Source organism: Megalops cyprinoides, chromosome 1 (genome assembly GCF_013368585.1).
Source record: "Megalops cyprinoides isolate fMegCyp1 chromosome 1, fMegCyp1.pri, whole genome shotgun sequence".
In the NCBI taxonomy this organism is placed as follows: domain Eukaryota; kingdom Metazoa; phylum Chordata; class Actinopteri; order Elopiformes; family Megalopidae; genus Megalops; species Megalops cyprinoides.
The window spans coordinates 67693938-67718625 of NC_050583.1; the positions used below are offsets into that span (position 1 = coordinate 67693938).

Consider the following 24688-nt stretch of genomic DNA (forward strand, 5'->3'; position numbering starts at 1 on the left):
TTTAGTATAGCATAGAAAATGTTTAAATCACTGAATTTTAGTAGCTCACAGCAAATACATCATGCATGTCTGTTTCTTTTTTTAACAAAAGTGCTCTACCTATGCAGACTGCCTTTTATTCCAACAAATTTACTGACAGATGCTGTATGTTCACATGTTCTGGAACCACCTCTTTGTGTGTTTTCCAGCTTCATGTATGGGGAACTTACAGATAAGGAAACGTGTGAGAAAGTGAGACAGACCTTTGAGAACTACGAGATGAACTCTTTTGAAATTCTCATGTACAAGAAGAATCGTAAGTAAATGGGAATTTTTCATTTAACAGCTATCTTCAAAGCACTTGACTTTTTGAGTTGATTTGAACTGATTTAGATGTCCCTAAAGGAACACATGCAGTACAGTAATAAATAGTGTAACAAATCCAATACAAAAATCATAAACCACAGAAATGTGCATATCTGAATCTTTTACATTACATTACAATAATTTAGGCAATCTAATCCAGAGCGACATCCAAGCACAAGAGAACAGAGGTATATCCATACAATTTGAATGAGCAACAGTGTCAGACCAGGCTGAGAGCAGGCTGAGAACACTCCCAGACCAGTGAGTGTGAGCACAACACCATTCAAGCACTGCCACAAGTTAACTTGTGCTAACCTGATTAGACAGCCTAGAAACTAAGGGGGGCTAAGTACACACACTACCATGCATCACAATTACTAGATCACAGAATCCAAAACACTTTGTGATATTACACATAAAATAAGCAGCAAGTAATACAAGTAACAGGTGTTAGGGGGTGGGGATTGAGGTGGATTTTGACGCAATTAAGTTGTAACAGGAAGCAAGTGAAGCGAGATGAAGAGGGGTATGACTTGACTATGTTTAGGGAAGTTGTAGACAAGTTGTGGATTAGTTGTAGGAGTTTGATGGCACAAGCAGGAAGACAAGCAAAGAGGGAGTTACAATAGTCCAGTCATGAGAGGACCAGTGCCTGAACTTGGAGATGCGTAGAATACATAGTGAGGAAGGGGCAGACGTTGTACGCAAAGCATCTGCACGCCCGACTGACTGCTACAGCCTGAGAAGAGAAGGACAGTTAGTTATCAAGGATTATGCCAAGGCGTTTGACAGTAGCAGTGCTAATGGTGAAAAAGCTTGTAGCGTCTAGGCTGAGGGAGAGGTCTTGAAATGGGGAGGACCTGGAGGGAATGAAAAGCATCTCAGTCTTAGCCAGGCTAAGCTTTAGGTGGTGGTCCACCATCCACTGTGAAATATCCTTCAAGAAAACTGAGATGTGTACAGAGATTTGTGTGTCAGATGAAGACAGGTAAAGTTGAGTATCGTCAGCATAGACGTGGTATGAAAAGCCATGGAAAGAGATGACAGGCCCAAGCGATTGCATGTAAAGACAGAAGAGGAGGGGGCTGGCTACAGAGCCTTAAGGGACACCTATAGGCAGGCTGTGGGGTCAGTGCAAACTTTCTAGAACCTTCTAGAATCTTCCAGATGGTAAGAATCAAATCACAATTGGATGAAAGTGACTGTCTTTAATGGGAGGGCATAATGCAAGACACGAACTTCTTATGAAGACATTGTAATCTGCAGAGAGATAGTTGCAGTCATTTTGCATGATTTGATAAATTTGAAAAATTTCATATACATAAGTCTCAGTTTTACTGTATTTTATAGATGTGTGAATCAGAGTTGAGATAATTAACTCCACTGAAAATGGAAAGTTAACTTTCCCCTCTTCTACTTCAGGGATGCCGGTGTGGTTCTTTGTCAAAATTGCTCCTATTCGCAACGAGCAGGATAAGGTGGTATTGTTTCTGTGCACTTTCAGTGACATCACTGCATTTAAACAGCCCATCGAAGATGATTCATCCAAAGGTTGGTGTGATCTGAAATCTCTGTTAGTGAGAAGGATCAGGAAGGATCAAAAAGGCATTATGTAGCATTACAATGAAATGAAAGGGAAAATTGCATCTTGCATCTTGCAGGAGAATTTTTACCTCAGATAGTGGCAGGAAATATTCAAATATTCATTATGTAGCATCTTGCAGACGGTGCTGAGCAGTACTGTGTATGGTTGCAGATCGCAAGGAGCTTGCCGTGTTGTCTAGTCATGAATATTGCTTTGTCTTTGTCAAGGTTGGGGTAAATTTGCCCGTTTGACCCGAGCCCTCACCAGCAGTCGTGGGGTGCTGCAACAGCTTGCTCCGACTGTGCACAAGGGAGAAAATGTCCACAAACACTCCCGCCTAGCCGAGGTAGGGGCCATGTCTCGCCTGCTGTGTCCTTGGTCAGGAAACGTTTGTCCATGCTCTGCTGGTAAACTGAGTGTAAACCCCCACCAGCCCACTGTTGATGGCTCCTTCCGGACTGTCCCTCTGGAATCTTTTTTATACCACTAGATTCTGGTGGCTGGATGACTCATCCAATTTTGAGGAAAACAGTAAGAGTGGAGGCTGACGTTTGGATGGTCTGATAGGGTGATTCTATATTAGTGTGTTTAGTGTGGTTGCCTGTCTGATGAAACAAACTGATAAAAAAGCACTCTGTCTGTGTGGAGTTAAACGGTATTCCTGTGTTATGGAACATTAAGTACAGAAATGAGAGTCTTGTACACTAATACTGAAACTAAAGAACACCAAAAATTCATGATTGGAACTGTACCCAAAGCTTTTGCAAATTGTGAATCTCTGCAGAGAAGTATAAGAAATATTGGTTTTATTTCAGATGCAGCAGATTTGTACTCAGTGGGAGCTTGGATGACCATCAGGATTATAGAGCAGCTTGTGCTAAAGCTGTCAGGATGCTATGAGAAACATTGTTTTTGTCAAACACTTCTGATTTCCATGCCAGAAAGCCAAATGGGCATGTCACCCGTGCTCCAAAAAGGCTTGTTTGTCAAAGTGTACTGTGGGATTGTATTAATGTCCACAGTTCTTTAAATCATCCCATTATTACTTTTATCTTTACACCTGGCAAACCTGAAAAAAGCAGAGAGGCAAGCTATAGTAACATTGGGCCTTTTGAACTGAAGAAAAAAAATCTGCTTATATGATGAACAGGTGGTGGAGATTTCCTTTAAATGTAGCCATCTATAGTAGCTGATTTATGTTCAGTGTTCAGGGGTCACAGTATACTGTAGTATTGTTTAATGTTTTGGTATTTACTAATATATTAGCTCAACTGAAGTAATACTTTTGGCCTTTGATCAAGAGTGATATTATACTGAGCAAACTGACAATTGAAATACTACTATATATCGTGCTGTGTACAGCGTAGTAGATACAATTTATTATTTTATTCTTTAATTGTTTTATTCTTCAGGGATGGAGGGGTTTGTGCTTTTTGTATACTGTATGTTTGAATATGAATATGAAACATATAGTTCATAAGTTGAAGTTCAGATTGTAGTTGTCTAAAAGCACATACAGTATGAGTCAAACATACAGTTAAAATTGAAAATTGAAAGTTCTGAAATGCCCTTTTTACTTGCTTCCAAAGGAAGAACTTCCCTGCAGGGAAATGTATCTTCATTGTGCATGAAATGTCTCCTAGAACTTCAATTTGTCATGTTACATGCATTCCATATGATTTCTACAGCCCACCAAGTTCAATGGTGAAAAACAGTCATTGGTAATTTTCGCATTGTGGCTAAATTAAACGAAGTGTGTGGGAGTTTAAAAATTGGGAGAAATTGCATATGATATTAGCCGCTCATCTACAGATATCAAAAGATAGTTTTGATTGTGAGAAGAAAGAAAACTCCAGAGAAATGTTGGGGCTGTGCAAAAGAAAGCATTTAAAAACCAGTCTAGTAAGGACCATTAGCTTGGTGTGTGCTAGGTACATCCAACCAAACATTTCCCATGGGGTCTGTTTTTCATATACAGCCATGCGTTTTTATAGAAAATTTAGTGTATTTTTACATGTACAATTTTATAAGTGTACAGCAGGTAATAGAACTGTAAGGTAAATTATATAATCTTTTCTATGGACATCCCTAAGTACTGTTTAATCTCAATACACAAAATTTCCCTCATTCTTCTGTGTCTCTGTGTCCTGGACGTACAATTCCACCTAAAGGCTTCTCTTTTTTTATGACAGGTGCTACAGCTGGGCTCTGACATTCTCCCTCAGTATAAGCAGGAGACACCAAAGACACCCCCCCACATCATCCTCCACTACTGCACTTTTAAGACCACCTGGGACTGGGTGATCCTCATCCTCACCTTCTACACCGCCATCATGGTGCCCTACAATGTCTCCTTCAAGACTAAGCAGAACAATGTGACATGGCTGGTGGTGGACAGCATTGTGGATGTCATCTTCCTGGTGGACATTGTGCTCAACTTCCACACCACTTTCGTGGGACCTGCTGGGGAGGTGATATCTGACCCCAAGCTGATCCGCATGAACTACGTGAAGACCTGGTTCGTCATCGACCTGCTGTCCTGCTTGCCCTACGATGTCATCAATGCCTTTGAGAACGTGGATGAGGTCAGCACCAATCACTCGGCTTAAAACAGTTTTACATGACTACAACACCATCCCCTGTCTTGCTTGTTTTGTCCTGTTCACCACTGATCTTTCGCTAATGGCAAGCATGTCCTTTGCTGCCCTCCACAGTGGCCAGCAGCTGTTTGTCAGATTGTCAGTTCATGTCTTAACTTTATTTTAGAGCAGGGATCAAGCTTCATTAGAACATGCACAAATCTCCATTTTTGAATACCCCAATATCAAATAGTAATTTTAACTCGTGACTTCATTCACTAACCACTAAAAGTCTCCAGAGATTTTCCATCCATTCAGACTGCAGTGCATTTGCAGCCAAGCTGCTTGCTGAGGAAGAATAAAGGGGGGCTGTTTTTCCTGTGATTTAAACAGTTGAGAATTGTAACGCCTCTCCTTCTGAACTGTGGAACTAAAGTCATTTGCATTGAAGTGGTCCTCCAAAGCTGCCCCCGTAGGTTTCTGTTTTCCCATAACATGAAGAATATATGCCATTTCAGACATATTTAGGTTCTGAGAGTAAATCAGGAAAGAATTGCATTCATATTTAATAATTAAGATATTGTACCTCAGACTACAGCCATGAGCTGTGTTGAGGCATTAAAGCCATACTTGACTGGATAAATGCCTCGATTAGTGAATGAAATGCACGTTTGGAAAAGCACTGTGCAAAACTGATAGTGAGGTTTTCATGGCATCCCTGTGGGCAAACATGTGTGCTGTGGCCCATGTTAACAAATAATGAGTGATGCAGTCACTGTATTCATTAAGAGCCTTGTTCGAGGAGTTGTGTGCATGGGCACAGTTGAGCTTCTGAACATTATTTTATATCCTCAGTAGTACTCCGGGTCTCTGCGTTTGATCTGAGAGGTGCTGGAATGAGCACTTGCTTTCACCAGCTTGTTGACTGCACCTGGTGTGTCTGATGACCAGAGAGAAGGGATGGCTGGGGTGGGAAGTTGCTCCTCTGCCTTAGTGCTCACTCCATTGAGGCTGTTTCTTCCTAAAAAACTGACCAGTGGAAGGTCTGACTGCATTGGATGACTGTGGTTGAAGCTTGCCAGAATCCATAGCGAGTATCCAGAGCTGGTTTTGTAAGAACCTTGGAAAAAGGTGCAGGTTATTTTTTTCTTTATTGTAGTTTCTGTTCAAAATCCACAAACTTCACCAGAGTGTGTTGGCATGCAAAGACAGTATGTTTTAGGAACGGAAAGGGTGGAAGAGATTCATCATTTTTCATCCAGCTAATTTTTTTGTCTGGCTGAATAACATGAGGTCTAATTATGTACTGAGGGACTCGCAATTCTTCCCAATTAAATGAGCTCTCAGTGGAGCCTCCACTAATAGTAACTGGGCCCACACCACCCTGTAAATTCTGGTAGCTGGTGTAGTGTAGTAGTTCACTTTTCATAAATTATCACATACAGGCAGCCTGTTTCAATGATTGTTTCTCTTATGTACTTTTGGATCATGTGCAATTTTTAGACAGCTATAACTAAGAGTAGACTTTGGTGTATAACTCCAGTTTTTCCAACATAGTAGCTAGCCAGCTTGCTATTGTGAAATATACCTCTTCTTATTTAAGTCTTAGAATACTGCCAGTGCATTACCAGGCTGATATGTAATACTTGAAAATTGCAATAATTAGTGATGTGAGGATGGTGTGGATGGACTGGGTGTGCGCAAACCATGTTCTCTGTTGTCACACTAAGATTGTCCATTTTCTCTGTATTAAAACACTGTGACTTGCCTGCTTGATTTTCAGTCTTCGTGCTAACACAACACTGTAATGTAGTAGCAAATCAGTTGATTTGACATTACTGTAGTGAAGTTGCAGTCAAAAATTAAAAGCAACTTTACACTAGTACTCTATAAACACCACCTCTGGTAGAGCTTTACCAGCTTGCCAAGCACACATATTTGCCCTGAAACAGGCATTGATGTCAGCCTCTATTTAAACCAAATTCTGGTCTCCCTGTGGTTATAGAATATGAAGCATGACACATATCTGGCATTCTAATTCTATCTACCCAATTAACCCCAAAGTTTGATTAGTAATTCAACATGCCTCTCCACTGAAAGCTGATTAACGTTCGGGTGTCTTGAGTCACCCAGATGGGGCAACACATTGATATTCAAAGAAGCGGATTTCGCCATTTTTCTATCAAAAGATTTGGGATCCTTAAACACATCTGCTGGCATCTCATTGTAAATGGATTCATGAACCCTTTTGTATGTGAGGCCACATAAGTCTGCTACAAAAAGGTGATATGACTCTCTATAGTCAGGACCTTATGTGTTGGCTAAACCTCAGCCTTTAGCTTGGAAGAACAATTGCATCTTTTTGGAACTTATCCGGTGTGATTATGTGGACTGTGGGTTCAGTCCCTGCGTGGACTTCAGACTGGCTCTTGATGTTACAATAAATGGCCATCTATGTGTCTTCATCAACTTGAAAGAGGTTTAAAGTTCACACATGAAATTTTTGCAACATTCAACTTCCCTCTCCGTGCTAAGGCCTCTTAGCAATATCACCACAATGTGCCTTTGACTTTGAATAAAGCTAAAATGGGGCAAGTGTTTATTTTCCCCCTTTTTGCAGAATATGATGGGTTTGATGGTGGTTGAAATTAATGTTAAATGCTACATAATAAATGAAGAAACAAAGCTTTCTTAATTTTTTTTTTATTTGAGGACAAAATGCCTTGCAGGTGAGTTGAATTTAGGCCTAAATCTTGATTGACAAATACTTGTGAAATAATTAGAGCCCGACCGATAAATCTGCGTGCCGATATTATCGGCCGATATGAGATAATAGCAGATGAATCAGTATCGCCGTTTATAACGGCTGATAAATGACAATTAAAAAAGAAACGGAGAGATGGAAGATGGATCCTTCGACCATGTTATGAGTGTCGTCGTTGCGTAGTTTGTCCATCAGAGGGCACACTGCAACTCCACTGTTGGCAATACATGTGTTTGGAACACCACATATCACAACAATCAGCTGACCCAAGCAGAGTCAAGCAGAGTAGCCCACGACGGAGATCTTCATATTCATGGTAAACTGATAATTGTCACGTGAAATACATTACTTAAATAATAATAAATATCCCCCATCATGTCTCCTCTTAGCCTAAATAAACCTGACAACGTTCATATCAGCCATGACTGGTTTTGCTGCAGTAATGTAAAACTGCAATTGCAAAATGACGTTTAATGCTACGGTAGTTGAGTGGTGTAGGCTAAGCTGTTGACAACTTGGGTTTATTTATGAAACAGTGTGGCAGTTCTAGCGAGTAAACAAATAACGGTCCTATCATTTCTTCCTCATCATTAAAAATTAAGGTAAATTAGGTTACCCACAAAGCTAGCTAATGCCATGTCTATCAGTGGAAGACCGCTAACGTTAATAAGTGGTTAAACTATAGCGTTTAACTTATTCTGCCTAAATGAAGCAATGGTAAATATATCTGCGACTCGCATGTCTGTAGTTACAGTCATTGCATTGGAAATTATTAACCCTTTTGCGCATACGGTCACACCGGTGTGATTAGCCATTTAACGTGTATGCTAAAGCTGGTGCCATTAGCACACTAAATTGGAGAAATTCTAGTTAATGTTAGCTTTGAGGAAACAGCAATTTAACTTATTGCTGTTAAAATTTAAAATATAGCAAATGCTAACTGAAAACTATGAATAGCTTAATAACGCTAATGAAAACATAACGAAACGTAACACGCACGCTACATAGCATAAAAAATAAGTTACATGCGAAAGGGTTAAACCAGAGGGGACACGTAAATAAACGTGAGCTGAACAAGTATCTAACATGGCTTGGTAGCCAAACAAAGTAGCTTCTCTTTCAAACGTGTAATGTGAAATCCCAAAGTCGCAAGTCCTCGTTGCAGACAGTGATGCATTATTAGATGCATTCAACAGCAGCATTTACTCTAGATCACTGTATCAGTTTACTGCATAGTTTAAGATGGCATGATATATATATATATTTTTTTTGTATTTTTATACATTTAACTCTTATTTATCACAACTTTAATATATTTTGTTGTACTTTTGTTCAAAGTACTATTTATGATAATAAAACAACTTCATTTTTAAACAGCATTATGTCATGTTATCTTGGTGAGGACTCTTAAATAACTACACATAACAAATGTTAGGGGAAATCGTTGTTTATGTTATGTTTTTTCGGGAAAAAAAAAGAATATCGGCTGATATATCATTATCAGATTTTTAAATCCTCAAATATTGAAATTGGTCGGGCTCTATTAATAATAATCTTTTACATAGCATAACTATCTAAAGCAGAGAGGACGCAAAGAATGATAGACTTGTCACAAAACACAAAATCTGACCTGCAATCTGGACTAAATCTGGATATAATATTATCATATTAGTGAGAGAAAATGCAGGTGAGCTTCCACATGTGAAACAAATTTTAAATCAGACATTTAATCCTATTCTGATAGGATGAGACAGCAATTTTGTAGTTTTTCTATATGGATATTAAATATGAGATTCCAGCTGAGAGGAAGTGTCATTCATATATATTGCCTTGCGTATTTAGCAAACCACTTCAATATTGTGCGCAAACCACTGATCAGACCCACTTATCAGAATCAGTTGTCTGTAGCCTACTGCCTTTTTCTGGGCTGGGATATTTACCAAGGGGAAATCAATAGATGCACCGCAGCAGCATAATTGAATCATTCTTATGTATCACTAACCAGTTGGAACCAGAATTGATTTCTTCATGGGTTTTTGGCAACGATGCAGCAAAATTCATCAAGAGGCAGACAATAGATTTATTAATAACACTTATTTGTGTCTATAGTGCCTTTAAATATTTAAAATTTTACATTTCAAACACATTTCAACAATCCATTGATACCACCGCAATTTTGAACTCAGTCAACATCTTACAACAGAAAAGTGAATAAATATTTAGTAAATGCTTTGCTCAGCTCTGTTGGACAATGATGTCATATAGTGATGTTGGGCTCAGCCAGATGGCATATAATATGCAAGACCTTGCAAAGATGGAGAGCCTCTTCCCAGGTTTTATTCACAGCTGTGTGCAGGAACACTGGACTAATCTAACCAGTTTCCCATATACAAGCTTCAAAAATAGTTCTAGCACTTAGAGCTGAAAAGCAATGCCTGTACTGTATTCATCTGAACAGAACATTACGTCCACAATCAATGGCAACCTCTGAATTCTCAGGTATTTATATGGAATCAAATAATATTGAAGATGTGAGGAAGATAATAATCTTTTAGTCGTTTGCCATTGTGTGTAATGTTGTGTCCTGATTTTTTTTTCATTTTCCCTATAGCAATACTTTATTTCTCATCATTGTTTTTTTTTATTTTTAGTAAATGTTTATATGCTCTATTATTTGACCATTTTGCCTTGTACCCTCCTTTAAACTAATCTGTTTGCATGCCCTCCTATTCTTCTGTTTGTTTGTGGGACTGGAAGAACTGGAACCACTGAGCTGTCACTGAAATAAGCCTCACACTTTTCATTCCAAAAGTTGTGGATTGGCAGAGACTTTATACATAGACTCAATCTGACTACAGTGGTTTCCTCCTGAAAGCCTGGTACACATATTATGATTCCTGGAGATGACAAGTAAACCTGACAGAGGTTAAACCGAGGTACTGCAGAATCAGTACAGTTGGTGCTCATTCACCTCATGGGTTTTGAAATATGTGAACTGGGCCGTGTCACCACTTCTGGGCTTGGTGGCGATTATGAAGCCGTGCACTTCTGCTTTTTGGTTTGTTATACTGCCCTGTAAGTCCTTAAAGCAGTTACCATAACTCAAGGACACACAAAGGTCATGACTGCCTAGGTATTTCTTCCCCCTTGACAATTTTCTTTTGTTACCAGTGGTATCTGTTTGCTGATAGATTCAATAAACTAAATGCTTTCCACAGCATAATAAAGTCCTTGTTTGTTGATTCTGCTTGCTTGGCGCTTGCGTCTTTTTCATTGTATCATGCTCCACAGTTCTTTCGCTACTTTTTGTTGTGGTTCTTAATGAAACAGCTACAGCTCCCAGTAGTTCTTCCAACGCTACATTATGAGCAATGAGCAATTTTGGTCACTCATAGGACCTGGCACACTGAGCAATCTAAGATGTAAAGATGTGGTACAATTTAAGCATGCACACACAACATTTCATCAAGAATCATGGCAAACTCATTCCAACTCACAAGTGCAACTAAAAGAGCAAACGTGAGTTAAAATCACAATATGTGTACAAGGCTTTGACTAGTGAAAGAAACAACATTGTGTATTTGTCACAGAAATCAATGTAAAACGCAAACCTACCACTGAAATGACACTTGCTTACTTTCATTATTCATGGACACACTCTTATGTGCACACACATACACACACAAAAATTGCATGGCTACTCCGAATTTACCCTGCAAAGACCAAATGTTATTTTAGAATGTGTGTGATGTTTTGTGGTGTGCTGTGCATGTACATGTTTGATATCAATTGTGGAAAATGTAGAAGCTACCAACATGCCTATGCAACCCTCATCACATAAAGACCCTGTGCACAGTACTGAAATTCTTGTCTCTGAAAGATGGTCTCCATGTCATACTTTTGTATAGCAGTGATAACATATGCAGAATGTGTGTGTGTGTTTAGAAGTTTGTAATATCACAGAATCAGTCTCTCAGCCAGACAAAATTTCCCTCACTAAATATGTTTGTATATGTCTGAGGTAGTGACCATTGTATATATTATATATACCTTTTTTCCTCTTTGTCTCTGCCTCCCTCTTTCTACAATTTCAGTTATTGTTTAATTACAGACATAATAAGCTCATTCCAGTATATCTGCCAGGGTGCAATTACTTCATACACAGCTAAGGCATGCCTTTGCACATATACCTAAAATTATTATAGGTTTTGGAGACATACAAATCTCCTGTAACTGCCTGTGGCAAAGAGCGAGAGCAGTCACCCCACCCAGCCTCGAACCCGGGTTTACGGGGTACCAACCATGTGACTTTGACCGCGATGCCAAAGAGCCAGGCTCATTGGCATGGCAGTCAGAGCGCATACTCAACCGTAGTGATGGCACTCCTTCACACTGCCCTCCCCTTCGGGAAGCGCACCCATGCGCTTCACGCACCATGGCGTCCCTCACGCATTCTCTTGCCGTACTTCTCCCATCCCAGGGTGCCCCACCCATCTCTGGGGTCCCTCGCACCGTGCTTCACTCATCTCTGGGGTCCCTCACACACTAGGGTCAACCGAACCTGGGGGTCCCTCATACGGCTCACACACCGGGCACGCCTCCGATGGCCTCACGGCAAGCCATCCCACTTCTAATACCATCGCCATATCAACAATACAAAATCCTATTGAAAACCACCAAAGTGTGTTTACTATTAGGATAATGATGATGACTATTCTAAAAATAATATATTAATATTAATTTTGTTTTATTATACAGTTAAAGTTTACAATTCTGGTTCATGTAGTACCAAACATGGTTACTTGGAACTGCCTGTTTCGAGTTTGAATGTAACCAATCATGCAAAAGTAGCTCCCACTGGCACCCTGAGCACCTGCTGTGATAAACAAGCAGACAAGCTTTTAGCTGCCTCCTCTTACTCAGTCAGGGGATATTTTATCAACTTGACCAATGGCAAGTTCAGTGCATGGTATCAAACAGTTCACAGCTGTCTCCTGTGAGCTTTTACTGTTGTCCCTTCTGAGCCTTTTACTCTGTCAGCTTTGAAGACCACACACTCTTGAAAGCATATATGATGTACATACATTTTTATACTATTGTATTTAATGAATCTGCTCTAGAGGACGGCTTTTGGCTGTATTGTTTATTTATTTGCCTAGCAGGTGTATTTATCCGGGGCAAGTTGTGGGTTACATGTTACATATTCATAGAGCCAGATGTTTTCTGATGCAGTTCAGATAAAATAATGTGCTCACGGCCATACATGGAATGCCCCAACCTGGATTTAAATCTGCAACCTACTGGTTACAAAGCCACTTCTTTAACCACTAGGCTACACTGTGGTAGGCCCTGTGTGAAAAAAACTAAAAGCCACACAACACCTGACAGGCATTCTGTTCTTTTGCACATGAACTAGTATAATGACCCAGTGCATTTCCCCTGCTCTGTTCCCCAGGGCATCAGCAGTCTCTTCAGCTCCCTGAAGGTGGTGCGGTTGCTGCGGCTGGGCCGGGTGGCACGGAAGCTGGACCACTACATTGAGTATGGGGCGGCGGTGCTGGTGCTGCTGGTGTGCGTCTTCGGCCTGGCCGCCCACTGGCTGGCCTGCATCTGGTACAGCATCGGGGACTACGAGGTCATCGACGAGGACACCAACGCCGTGCGCACTGACAGCTGGCTCTACATCCTGGGCGAGACGGTCGGGTCGCCCTACCGCTTCAACGTCAGCGGCTCTGAGAAGTGGGAGGGCGGCCCCAGCAAGGACTCGGTCTACATCACCTCGCTGTACTTCACCATGACCAGCCTCACCAGCATCGGCTTTGGGAACATCGCGCCCACCACGGATGGCGAGAAGATTTTTGCCGTGGCGATGATGATGATTGGATGTGAGTAACTGCTCCACTTTTCTTGTTGGCTTTTATGTACACGGCCTTCTGGTCCTGGTGACAGACTGCTTCACCTCCCACATGCTTTAAGTGCTTTTAAACCTGTTTGGCACATAACTCACAGTTGGAAGCTCCGGGAAAAAAAAATAATAAAATGCCTTTGAAAATTAAAGGGAGATTGAGCCTTAAAGATTAGTGTGTCCGTAAAAATGACACACAAAAATGATACAAAGAGCGTTCTTCACATGCTCCGAATAAGATCATTCTGAAGGATCAAATGGCAAATTGTAAGTTATTAATAAGTCATTTGATGTGTGTTTTTAGACATAATAAGTAAAGATTTGATAGAGCTGAAAGCTCTTTTGCTGCATTTTCCAAGGTGATGATGTCAATGTTTAGCTCCTCCTCCTGTAGTGGAGTGTAGTTTGGCCACTATAAAAATATCCATACCATCATACCAGGGCAGCTGTATGGTAAGGTTGTAAGGAATAGGGTTTGTGACCAAAATGTTGCTGGTTCAATTCCCTGGTGGGGCACTGCCATTGCATCTGTGGACTAGATGCTTAACCCACATTACCTCAGTAAATATCCAGCTGTATAAATGGACAACAAGTAACAAGATAACAAGTATTATAAGCTATGTAAGTTGCTCTGGATCAGAGTATCTAAAAAGAAAGTGCCACATAACATACGAGGGTGGGAAAATGGAACAATGTTGCCACATGCTTGTCGCTGTCTACTGCAGATTATACTGATCTATTTTAATTAACTTTTTATGAAATAACTAGGGAGCCCCAAGTGTAGCTAATTCAGACGCTTGCACCTGAGATACAAGATTTTATTTTGATAGTATTTTCCATCGAATCTCTTCATTTTGGTCTGTTCTGTTCTATCACCTTCTCAGTCTTGCTTCAAAGTACCCGAGGCACAACTATGAGGCAATGAACATTCCCCAGCAAACACACAAGAAAGAACTTTCTTTTTGTATAGCCAGCTGTGGGTAAATGTTGGATGTTTATACTGGCCCTTTTATGAAATTTATGAAATCAGAATACCCCTTTTATAAATAAACATACGGTGACTCTGCAGTGTCTATTGCGCATACTGTAAAGTGTCTTATCAGTACAGCCGTGGTTTACTGGCGATGGAAAGATTTCAAAGTGTGGAGGCCAAATTTCATCAAGTGACAGAGCTAAATTTAGATTCTCAGATGTTATTGTATTGCTGTTGGCAAGATCCTCTGTGACAACTGGGCATGCGTCATGACATGATGTAACACATAAAAGCCTATTCTTATTTCTGTTGTGTCCGTAGCATTTTGTCTGATATTTTGGCTGTTAGGGTGGATTACATTTGCTGGGGGTGATGCAGAGCTCGTTCTTCATTGACTTTGATGGTGTTAAGTTTGGCTCTGCGTTTGAAAGCTCGTGTTCAGATAATTAACAAAATCCTGTGTGACAGTGATCCAGGGTGGCAGAAGAGGTGGGAGTAACCTTGGAGGCGGGGGCCATGCTGTCTGACCACGGGGCTCAGAGGACGGTCTTTGTGTGTGTGTGGGGGGGGAGGAAGGCTGTCCTGCACGCTGTTGCTCTTCCCCTCCAGCTTGAATTGAGCTGAAGCAGTGACTAAGTCATGTGATGAGAACACCTGCTGTGATGTGGGCCTGTCTGACTTTTGTCGATATAGACTGCACTGTGTTTGTATCATTCCAAAATATCCATGGGCATTTTCCTGAAAGCAGACTGTAGCATCTTAGATCAGCTGGCAGTGAACTGGCAAACTTGTCTTTGATTTTCCTAGCACTGAAATCTCGATATGTTTTGTCTTCAGTATGTAATATGAAGGTATTATATTATAAACCGTTGCTGCAAAAATCTGTGCATGGGGGAAGCTATGCACTGCATGTAGCTCTATTCATAGATCAGATGCGACAATCAATGTGTGACTCTGTAATGACTCTGTTTTGTCTGTCTCTGAGCAGACAGGCCTGTCATGTTGGTCTCTGGAACTGTGTCAGTGCCTTAGACCCTGTCCTCTGGGGCTGATAACCTATTATGTATTTATAAACCACCTCATTCTAATATCTCTCCTTATTTGCAGAGTACAGAAGCAGGTTACATGCTGTTACATCACAATTTTGTATATACATATATATATATATATATATATATATATATATATATATATATATATATATATATATATGCATAGAGAGAGAGAGAAAGAATTTTTTGAAGTTTTTCATGATGTTGTACTTTACCTTTGAACATAAGTAGCTTCTCAGGTCTTGTGAGTTTATTTAGATGGGTGATTTTTGGGTGTTTTATGGCAGTTATTGTCATCGGGAGCTAAATACATTCCATACATTCTGTAGAATACTTAGAGTACTTAGGCACAGTCCCTTGTCCTCATTAACTGGGATATGTAAGCTGAGAATCTCAATCTTCACCACAACATTTGCATCCCCTGTGCCAGTGGGCCTGTCTGTCCATGTCACTGCCACAGCGTGAATCCAGGTGCCCCTTTAGGCCACAGCAAATTGAAGAATAACTCACCCAGCTGGCAGGATCCTTTACAAAATCCCCTAGGACACATTGAGTCTGTGCTACTCTGTTGGCTCTGCTGGCAGGACAGCTGGACTCTTGATTTGAAGAGAATTGGTACACACCGAAGGGCTGGTAGGGAAGAGGAACACCAGGTTGCAGCCACGCAGGACTCCCTCAGCCAGTCTCGCTCCTGGCTAACGCAGCACAGAGCGAAGCACTCAAGGCGCTGTGCAATTTTAGCTCCGCTCTCCCTGCAATTTGACAGCCACCCGAGGCAACAGGAGAGACACAGCTCCAGTCATTGTTTCAAGAGACAGCAGTTATGCCGTGTGGGAAAGCACAGGAGACTGCCTCGCAGCAGTGACATTTTAATTTAAAACAGTGTCAGTGCAGTCCCATTAGGGCTCTTAATTAAACTTTAAGGATTGACTCTGTGCTACTTATGCTTGCCTTTCATGCTGTGGGCTCCTAAGGTTGTTACTGCTAGTCACTATTTAGACTTAGTTTTCGAAAATTCGACCCCCTCTTTGAACATTGTTCTATTTTTACAACATCTTTGGAGAAGTGCTGTCAGTGAGACGTCATATCATGCTTGTGGCAGAGAGGATCCCTGTTTCTATAGCAACCACCATCCCAGGGCATTTATATTAACAAAACAATAAAGAAACTACAGTACCAATAATAATCACTGTGGTAGGGGTGCAATACTTTTTCACTTTAATAAATTAGAGTTTTAGATTAAAATTTTTGATTAGACTATCTGTTACATCCCACACGTAACACTATCAGATGAATATATTTGTGAAACGAGTAATACAGGTAACAAGGGGATTAACATTCTCACTGATGTTTGCATAAGAAGTGTATTTTCTCATGGACTAGGCTGCAAAATTTTAGTCAAACAAAGGAGTTTTTGGTACAATAAGCTAATCGTTTGTTAGCTTGCTATTAGCAGAGCATACCTAGGCAGATCTTAAAGCTTTAAGTCTCATGCTGGCTCCACACACTGCACTGTGTCACTGTCTATGTAGCAGTGCATCAGCTTCTGTGCTACTCTGCCACTTTCCCATCAGAGGAAACGTACCATACTATGCCATACTTTACACTTTACACTTGGGACAGCATAATAAAAATAGAGTGTTATGGGGTTTATGATATAGTAAATTATGTGGTACACTTTAGCAAAGTAGGTGTGCTCTAAAAAGTCACTCCATTATGAGAAATTTCATTTCTAGAGACATAAATAACCTGACATATGAAGGGATGTGTTCTAGGAGTTTAGAAAATGGGGCTAATTACAAAAATATCATTAACTTAGAAATAAATAACATCAAAACATAAATACACATATTTAATTAATAGATTTTGACTGTATAGATTAGATTTATTAATATTTGCTTTGAACTGAGAGCTAGTGCTACTGCCTTTGCTCCAACTTTTTAATGTCACTATACTGTGGTTACCCTTTCTGCTCAATTTCAAATGCTTTTTGTTGCTGCCAACTCCAGTGAACTTCCCTTTTAATTTCCCTTGACTTTATCCTCTTCATGATCTGCATTTTAATTTCAAAGTAATTGATTTCCTATTCATCTTTTGCTGGAGAGGCAATGATGAGAGGATGATTTTGTGCTTTTCTCCCTGAAGACAACTGAACCACTCATTGGTGCTTGATTAGAAAGATATTACTGTTTTGACAAACACCGTTGCATGTTTTTAAATGATTTTAAAAATGCAATTTTTGGTTTTGCAAAACACATAAATAGTTTTGGGTAGGCTATTGAATTTCAGATCTTGTTGCTGGATTACAAACACACACTGTGATGGATTTCTCATACTGCCTCTCAGAAGCACCATAAAGCACAAGGTCTGCTTGAATTCTGATACCTCTCAGAGCTTCTATATACCTTTCCTCAGAGACATGCATAGTGTGTGTCAGTGTGGATTTGTATAGGCACATGCCTCACCTCACCATTTTCCTGAGCTAGCTCTTTTGAGTGGTTACATTTATGGCTTTCAGTCTTTCAGTCCACCGCTAGCTTTTGTGTCAAGACAACAGATCAAAATTCTACACTTCTCTACCTGTTGAACGACTCAAAAAAATGATACCTGGAGCTTCTAGCAATTTCCTAATGTAACGCAAATTTTTGTTTGCGTGATGTATGATATTTATTTGTGCAAACTCTTCTCCTGACAAGCGGATGGATTCATTTTCAGCAGGTATCTGCCACTCCAGAAAGAAACAAAATTCCATCATTTACAATGTGTTTGACTGTGGATTTTATTACCAGAAGAATGCCATTAAAGATTCTGGCTATGGTGGGCAGTTAGAGATGCAGATGTCACTGCAGGCTTTGTGCTGCACATTTCCTTTGAGTGCTTTCATCAGTGTTAATTAGGAACTCCGGGGCCATCTGAAAAGAAAGCAGAGCCAGGATTCAGAGGCTTTTGATCCTGTCTTGAGGTGCTTGGTTCTGACGTCCGCTTTAATTAATTTCCATGGTGGCTATAACTTCAGAGCATTGCAGAGCCAGATCAGGAGTGGTCCTGTGGGTGTTGTCATGCTGTATGTACCAGATTAATGGATGGTCTCACATTTAAAAAATAATTTGTTGGCAAGATGTTAAAATAAGGGATTATTTCAGAGGTAGGCAGCCCTTGCCCTGGGATACCTGAGATTATCTTTTTTTTTTGGTTCAGGTGGAACCAGAAATGGCATGATTGGATCAGGTACTGCAGGTGACTCTGTGCTCAGGGTACTGTTCCACAGAGAACTCGAGCATCTGCATTGGTGTGGGGGGTTTTCAACACCATTTGTGGACACATGCTATTCTAGGGTGCTCCACCGCTAGCAACAGATCAAAATTCTACACTTCTCTACCTGTTGAACGACTCAAAAAATGATACCTGGAGCTTCTAGCAATTTCCTAATGTAATCATTGCATAAATTTGTGCCACCTTTTGTGCGTTGTACTAGTAACCATGTCTGTTTGTACAGAGCCCATCAGTCACAAGAACAATTACTATTTCATCAAGTTGATTTTGCTGCTGTACCAAAATTTGACAAGGTAGCCAATCATAATCTTGTATTGGTAGTCAGAGTGTAGTGGTTTTCTGGAGTCTATTGGGATGATTCTCTCAAAGGCTTACCAGAGGGGAACCTCATTAAAGTATAGTAACCTAGACTTCAAATAGCAGAATTGAAGAGGAAGCATTATACTGATAGTTTAATGCTAAACTATGGTGTTCAGAAAATAGTATGGCCAGAGGAACAGGGTCTGAAATCTGAAAGCAAGTGAATGAAACAGAGAAATCAGGTGGGCTTTTTTGATTGATCTTCAACTTCAAATGGTATTGTGTGGAAAGGAGAGAGGATCCAATATGGTATGCTTCACATACCAACATACACTTGTAGCAAGTGTCATAAAGGTTTCTTACAGCCAAAGAAGGAGCCTCTGAATGATCACAGGATTATAGCATCTAATGAAAATGTTCTCTAATGCACAGAAATGTTTAGATCAGTCCTTCATTAACTCCAAGTATAAGAGGATATACGGACAATATATTAATCAACAGAATTAATTTAAATCAACTTAATAAGACTGAAATATCTGTGTATCTTTGCTACTGAGCATCTCCCTCACTAGTTGTTTTAACTCACCCCATGTCGGCTGCTTTGTCATGTCCTCTTTTAAGTGTGCACTCAGTTTTGAGAGCCCTGATGTCTCTGAAGGAGTGAAACCTGATCAAGGTTTGTTTCAGGTGTACTGCTGAACAGGCATACAGGTGAAAGAATGGAAGACAAAAACACTTCTCAAATTGTTTCCTCTCTTTCTTTATGCATTCCAAATTGGGGACAGCAGTTGTCCCCTTGGTTACAATTTTATTCAGAAAAGCATATTATTAGATAATTTCGTTGCATGATGTGTTATATCAGTGTATAACAAGAGTAGTCATATAATTTTATAAGGCCATTCATAAATTTCACCCATGTACTGCAACTTGAACTCTATGTACATGTGTCCATATCCATAAAACTATGTAATTCATGCTTCTTTGAATCTTGCGTTAGAGCTTGAGGTAATGTTTTCTTTGCAAGACACCATTTCTTCACCACTTCATGAATGCCATTCCCTCTCATTTAACAGCCTTGCTGTCAAAACCCCTCGAGGATTCAGATTGCAAACAAGACCTAGCTGTGTGTGGAGAACACCAGCCCACCAGCCAGGTCATGCACACACCATCCCGCTAAAAATCTCTGAGTGATGGTTCTGGCATGCACATCCAGATATGAAGCTGCTGAGGGAAAATTTCTGATTGGGAAAGCAATTAAATTCTCATTTGTTGAGTGTGTAATGTATCCTCAGCAATACTCATCTTCCTACATTAGAAATGTCATGCTGTTTTTAATATAACCCATACTTTTTTTTACAGTCCTTACACATCGTAGGTTAGAGGGAACAACAGAAATTAACAAAACATTTGAAGCAAATTTAGTATGCTGTCAAATTAATCACTCAAAATTAAGGAAATAGTGCCAATATAGTTGGATTGAATGCCCCACTTACACTCCAAGACTCTGTCAATCTGGGCACAATTAAGGTGAACTGAACTGAATGAACTGAAATTGATGTACGCTTTCTAATGATCACTCCCAGAGGAAATCACTCCAGCAATGACCCCTGATTAAAGAGGCTATTGTGCACAGATTACTAATTAAATGGCCACATTCTCCAAGCGTTAATTAGAAAAAAAAAACAAACAGCAGGACATGAGAGGACGATATAATTATGAACGCCACCAATTCCAGGATTTAAAATCTCCAGTGATTGTCCACTTAATGACGATGATGTTTGTTTGCCAATTTGTTCATGCATGTTCACTTTGAAGAGACCCTTGAGGAGTCAGATCATCCAGATGGCATTTTAGAGTCATGAGTCCAGATTGATTTTGATGTAATAATATGCAAAGATATGTTTTTCACCGTAGGAATCACTGAATATACAGTGAGGCAGAACACTTCTCAATGCCATAGAACTCCAAATGAGCTGTAATAGACTGGCAGTGAGAGACCTCTCACAGATCTGCCCATATTGCTACATCTCAGGTAGAAACATATTGCCACATGACACCTCTGACTAAAAGACCACAAGCCTTGGACTTGTTGTTTAACTGAACTTGATATACATTTACTTCCTTAAAGGACATTTTGAGTCAATGTAGCAAAAAAAGTATATGAATAAAATAATGGAGAAAATTGCATGAATCCATTTAAATTTTCTTAAATCCCCAATTTACTGTACAAGACAAAATACATTGCTGTGAAATTAAATCTGGGCCTATGATTCATTTTGTCTCAATGACTATAATTTTGACAGGGGAGTCTGGCAAATACTGCACTCGAAAAGACACCATTTTGATTTCATTAAACTCATTGTAAATGCAGTACATTTATCACTAAGTGGGCCCTCTGTAAAATATTATGACTTTCTAACCGTCACAATGTTTTGCTGAGCTACAAGAGGTCGAATCAGTGACCTCAGTGAAAGAAAGGTTAGATTGCCATGAAGATCTGCTCGACCTGTGATCTGCTAAATGATACTTCATTTATCATTAATCATTAATGTCAGCTGATCTGCTCGGTTACTGGGCCGTCTTTGTTGCAGAGCAATGCTTAGTGCAGCAGAACTGGCGTAAAATGGAACTGCACCAAATCATAGGCACCTGCAAACCCAGTGTCCTCACTATAATGTAAATTTATTATGTTACATGTCATGTGTATGTAGTACTGTATTTAGCTTTTGCGGCAGTATTGAATGCAGTGCCTGTGTCAGACAGTGTCTGTGTATCATAACAAATCCTTGCTGCAGTGAAGCATTTGATCTCAAATTTAGAAAATAATGCTGTGGTTTAAATGGCTGTAGTAGCGTTTGATAAATCACCCCTATTGTCTTTTTGACAGCTCCTTTCTCATGCTGTACCCATACCTCTTGTTTGGTTTCTGCCTGTAAAGAGATCCGTTTATTTAACACTGTGGTCCTTTTCCTCCTTATTCAGAACCTACTGTATTTCACTGCTACAATGCATGACCACCATATTGGTTATATTATATTAAGTTCTTGCCCAAATGAAAAAGCAACAGATTTCTCATATCCATGTTTCCACAGCAGTTGAGGTAAAACGTGATTTATTGATTTGCTTGGCAGAGAACCTTATCTAAGGAGGATTGAATCGATTATGTTTTTGCTAGCGTCTTTTACGTTCCATAAGCCATTCTCAAGGATTCCATTTTCACTGGAATATTTGCATGGTAAAGTGTTTTTTAAACAATACTACCACACTGTCCCACACTGGATTCAATGTGTTGCTCTTAAAGCTTTCACCCATACATCATGTACAAGCCTGCGTCAGAGTGCATTTTTATGTACACTGGATCTAAAATCAGTTGTGTCATAAACATTAAATGGCTGACTGTCGGTTCTGTTCAAGGATGTATGGTAAAAATAATGAGAATAAACAGCCAATGTAGTTTATTAAAGTGTACAAATACAACAAAATATATATGTATTTGGCAGAGAGGACATTCCAGTATTTATTTGAACTATCCGCTAAGTTCATTGCAGGGTTATAATAGTTTTACATTTTCAAATTCGTTTTTCTCTGAATCTGAATTTCTGTTTAGTTTTAGTTAGTTTCACCAGTGTTTTCATTAGTTTCAGTTTAGTTTTTATTTCATGGACTCATTTCTATTTCGTTTTAGTTTATTATAGTTTCAGTTTTAGTTTTAGTAATTTTAGTTAAGGAGAAAAAATTGTCTAAGATTAGTGCAGTGTGAAAAATAATCTGTTTATCATTGAAGATATCAACATTTCAAGACTAAACTTAACTAACATATGCGATACATTTGTTTCAGACTACACAGAATTTTGGGAGTGTGACCAGTGGTGGCTCCTGCCAAATCTCTCGGGGGGAGGGGCCAATTGTTGTGATGATGGCTAAGCGGTGACTCGTTCAATGGGTGAATTAACAGCTAGCTAACTTGACATTGTCACATTGAATTGAGCAGGGGTAGCAGAACAAAACGTTACCTACTTTGCAGCCTGCTAGCCACGTTTTCCGCTCCTACCAGCTCCGCGAAAATCCCCAGTTATACGATTACCACCCCCGCCCCCCCTTTGTAGATACTTGCTTGATGTTTAAATTTGGTCTGGGTGGTCCTCATTCTTTAGTTGCCAATTTATCCTGCTTACTACGACAACTGAACGGTATTTTTTTAATGCCACGATTGAGTTGCTCTGAGTTGAGGTAATATTAGCAATGTTGACCTTGAATGTGACGAGATCGCTGGCTGTTTGGTGGTGCGTCGCCCGATCGCCCTAAGGAACAAACCGCCCCTGAATGTGACACCCGCCGCCTTGAATGGATACGACCTATTTTATTTGTATTAGTTTTTTAGCAATCATTATTAGTTTCGTTTAGTTTTAGTTTTACATTTTCTTCGGGTAAATTATTTTATTTCAGTTTACGAAAATGTCAAAAAACCATTACTTTTCGTCTTAGTTTTAGTTTTAGTATACGATAATAACCCTGGTGTGCGCTATACGTCAGATATGAGTGAGTATGCATATTTCAGAAAATGAAAAAAACCCTGTATTTTTAAAATAATTGAACACCACATCATCAAAGTTGGTGTTGTGTCTTTATATATGGTCAGATACTTGCATGTGTCATTATATTATTAATATTTTACCAAAATCAAGCTCAAATGGAGTTACAAGGTTTGTGACCAGCGAATGTCAAGATACGTGTTTTGTCCGTCATTGATTAGAATGGGTACATCTGAGGCAGTAAGTGCAAGGCATTGAATTCATTTGGCCAATTCTCTTGTTATAAAAGATTAAGTGCTATGAACGGGCTATTGAAGACATTATTGGCCATGACTAGACGTCAAATGCTAGACTTAATTGCACTCCAACCTGCTGTGGTTTGCCTGTACTCTTCTCCGCTCCCACATGTCTCAGGCCTCAAATACATAAAACATTAGCTTTTATAGACTTAGGCTGCATCCCAAAACTCATACTGCCTTACTATATAGTACGCAAAAAGCAGTAGGCCCTACGTCACAATCCGCAGGGTGTCCGAATACTCAGTAGGTATTTAATAGTAGTCGAATGGTACCCGGATAACCCACTACATCCGTTGAAATTTTGAAGTGTGCAAACGTACTACACTACACTATCCCATAAGTCAGCTGGAGCCCGAATAACCGCAGAAGAAGAATTCCCCAGGAAAAAGAGAAAGAATATGGCACACCAAAGCGAAGCTGGCTTTAATGTTTCTTGAGTAAAGAAAACGCTGTACTTATTCAAACAACCACTTCTTTATTTAGCCTTGCATTGCAGCTCTTGCACTGCAAACAACCAGAGACTTTCTCCAAACAACTGCCTACTACTGCTGTGTATTCTTATACAGTATAGCTTGCTGCTATACTTCATTCCTGTTTCAATAATGGACAGAGTTTTACCTGAGTTTTATAATATTACTTTTGATGAAGTAGGGATTGACCTAGCTAGCTAGAGAAAGGCTATGAATAATCTGATAATTTCTTGTCATATCGCTACGCTAGTCTCCTCAGCAAACACTTCCATATATAATCACAATGTTAACATCAGAGCTAAATTTAATAAACAGGTACACTACATAGTTTTAACTGAGTTTACAACCTAGGGCTAATTTGAAAACATTTTATTGAGCTATTTGCCTCAGACGAAGTCAGACGAAATCGCCTCATCACTGTTTACCTTCAGCTCTGCTGTGTGCGGCACTTCATTCAAGATGGAGGCAGGGTGGAGCTATGAGGTTTTGCCGACAGTTTGAGGATCTAATGGAGTTACGATATTTAATCACAAGCTCTTTTTAATACTTTTCATTGGTTAAATATTTGTAAAACTCACATACAGACGTAAAGGGTAACCAATAGCATTGAT

At 39.8% G+C, this 24688-nt stretch overlaps 1 protein-coding gene across 2 annotated transcripts in view; it reads left to right on the top strand.

Annotated features, from left to right (window-relative positions):
• LOC118776446 (potassium voltage-gated channel subfamily H member 1) overlaps positions 1 to 24688 on the top strand; it is an 86668-nt gene that overhangs the window by 12098 nt on the left and 49882 nt on the right. For both annotated transcript variants that reach the window (XM_036526807.1, XM_036526815.1), the window contains 5 exons: positions 189 to 295; positions 1768 to 1896; positions 2158 to 2276; positions 4123 to 4515; positions 12729 to 13158. In XM_036526807.1, the coding sequence (XP_036382700.1) occupies positions 189 to 295; positions 1768 to 1896; positions 2158 to 2276; positions 4123 to 4515; positions 12729 to 13158 (1178 nt within the window). The remainder of the gene's footprint in view (positions 1 to 188; positions 296 to 1767; positions 1897 to 2157; positions 2277 to 4122; positions 4516 to 12728; positions 13159 to 24688) is intronic.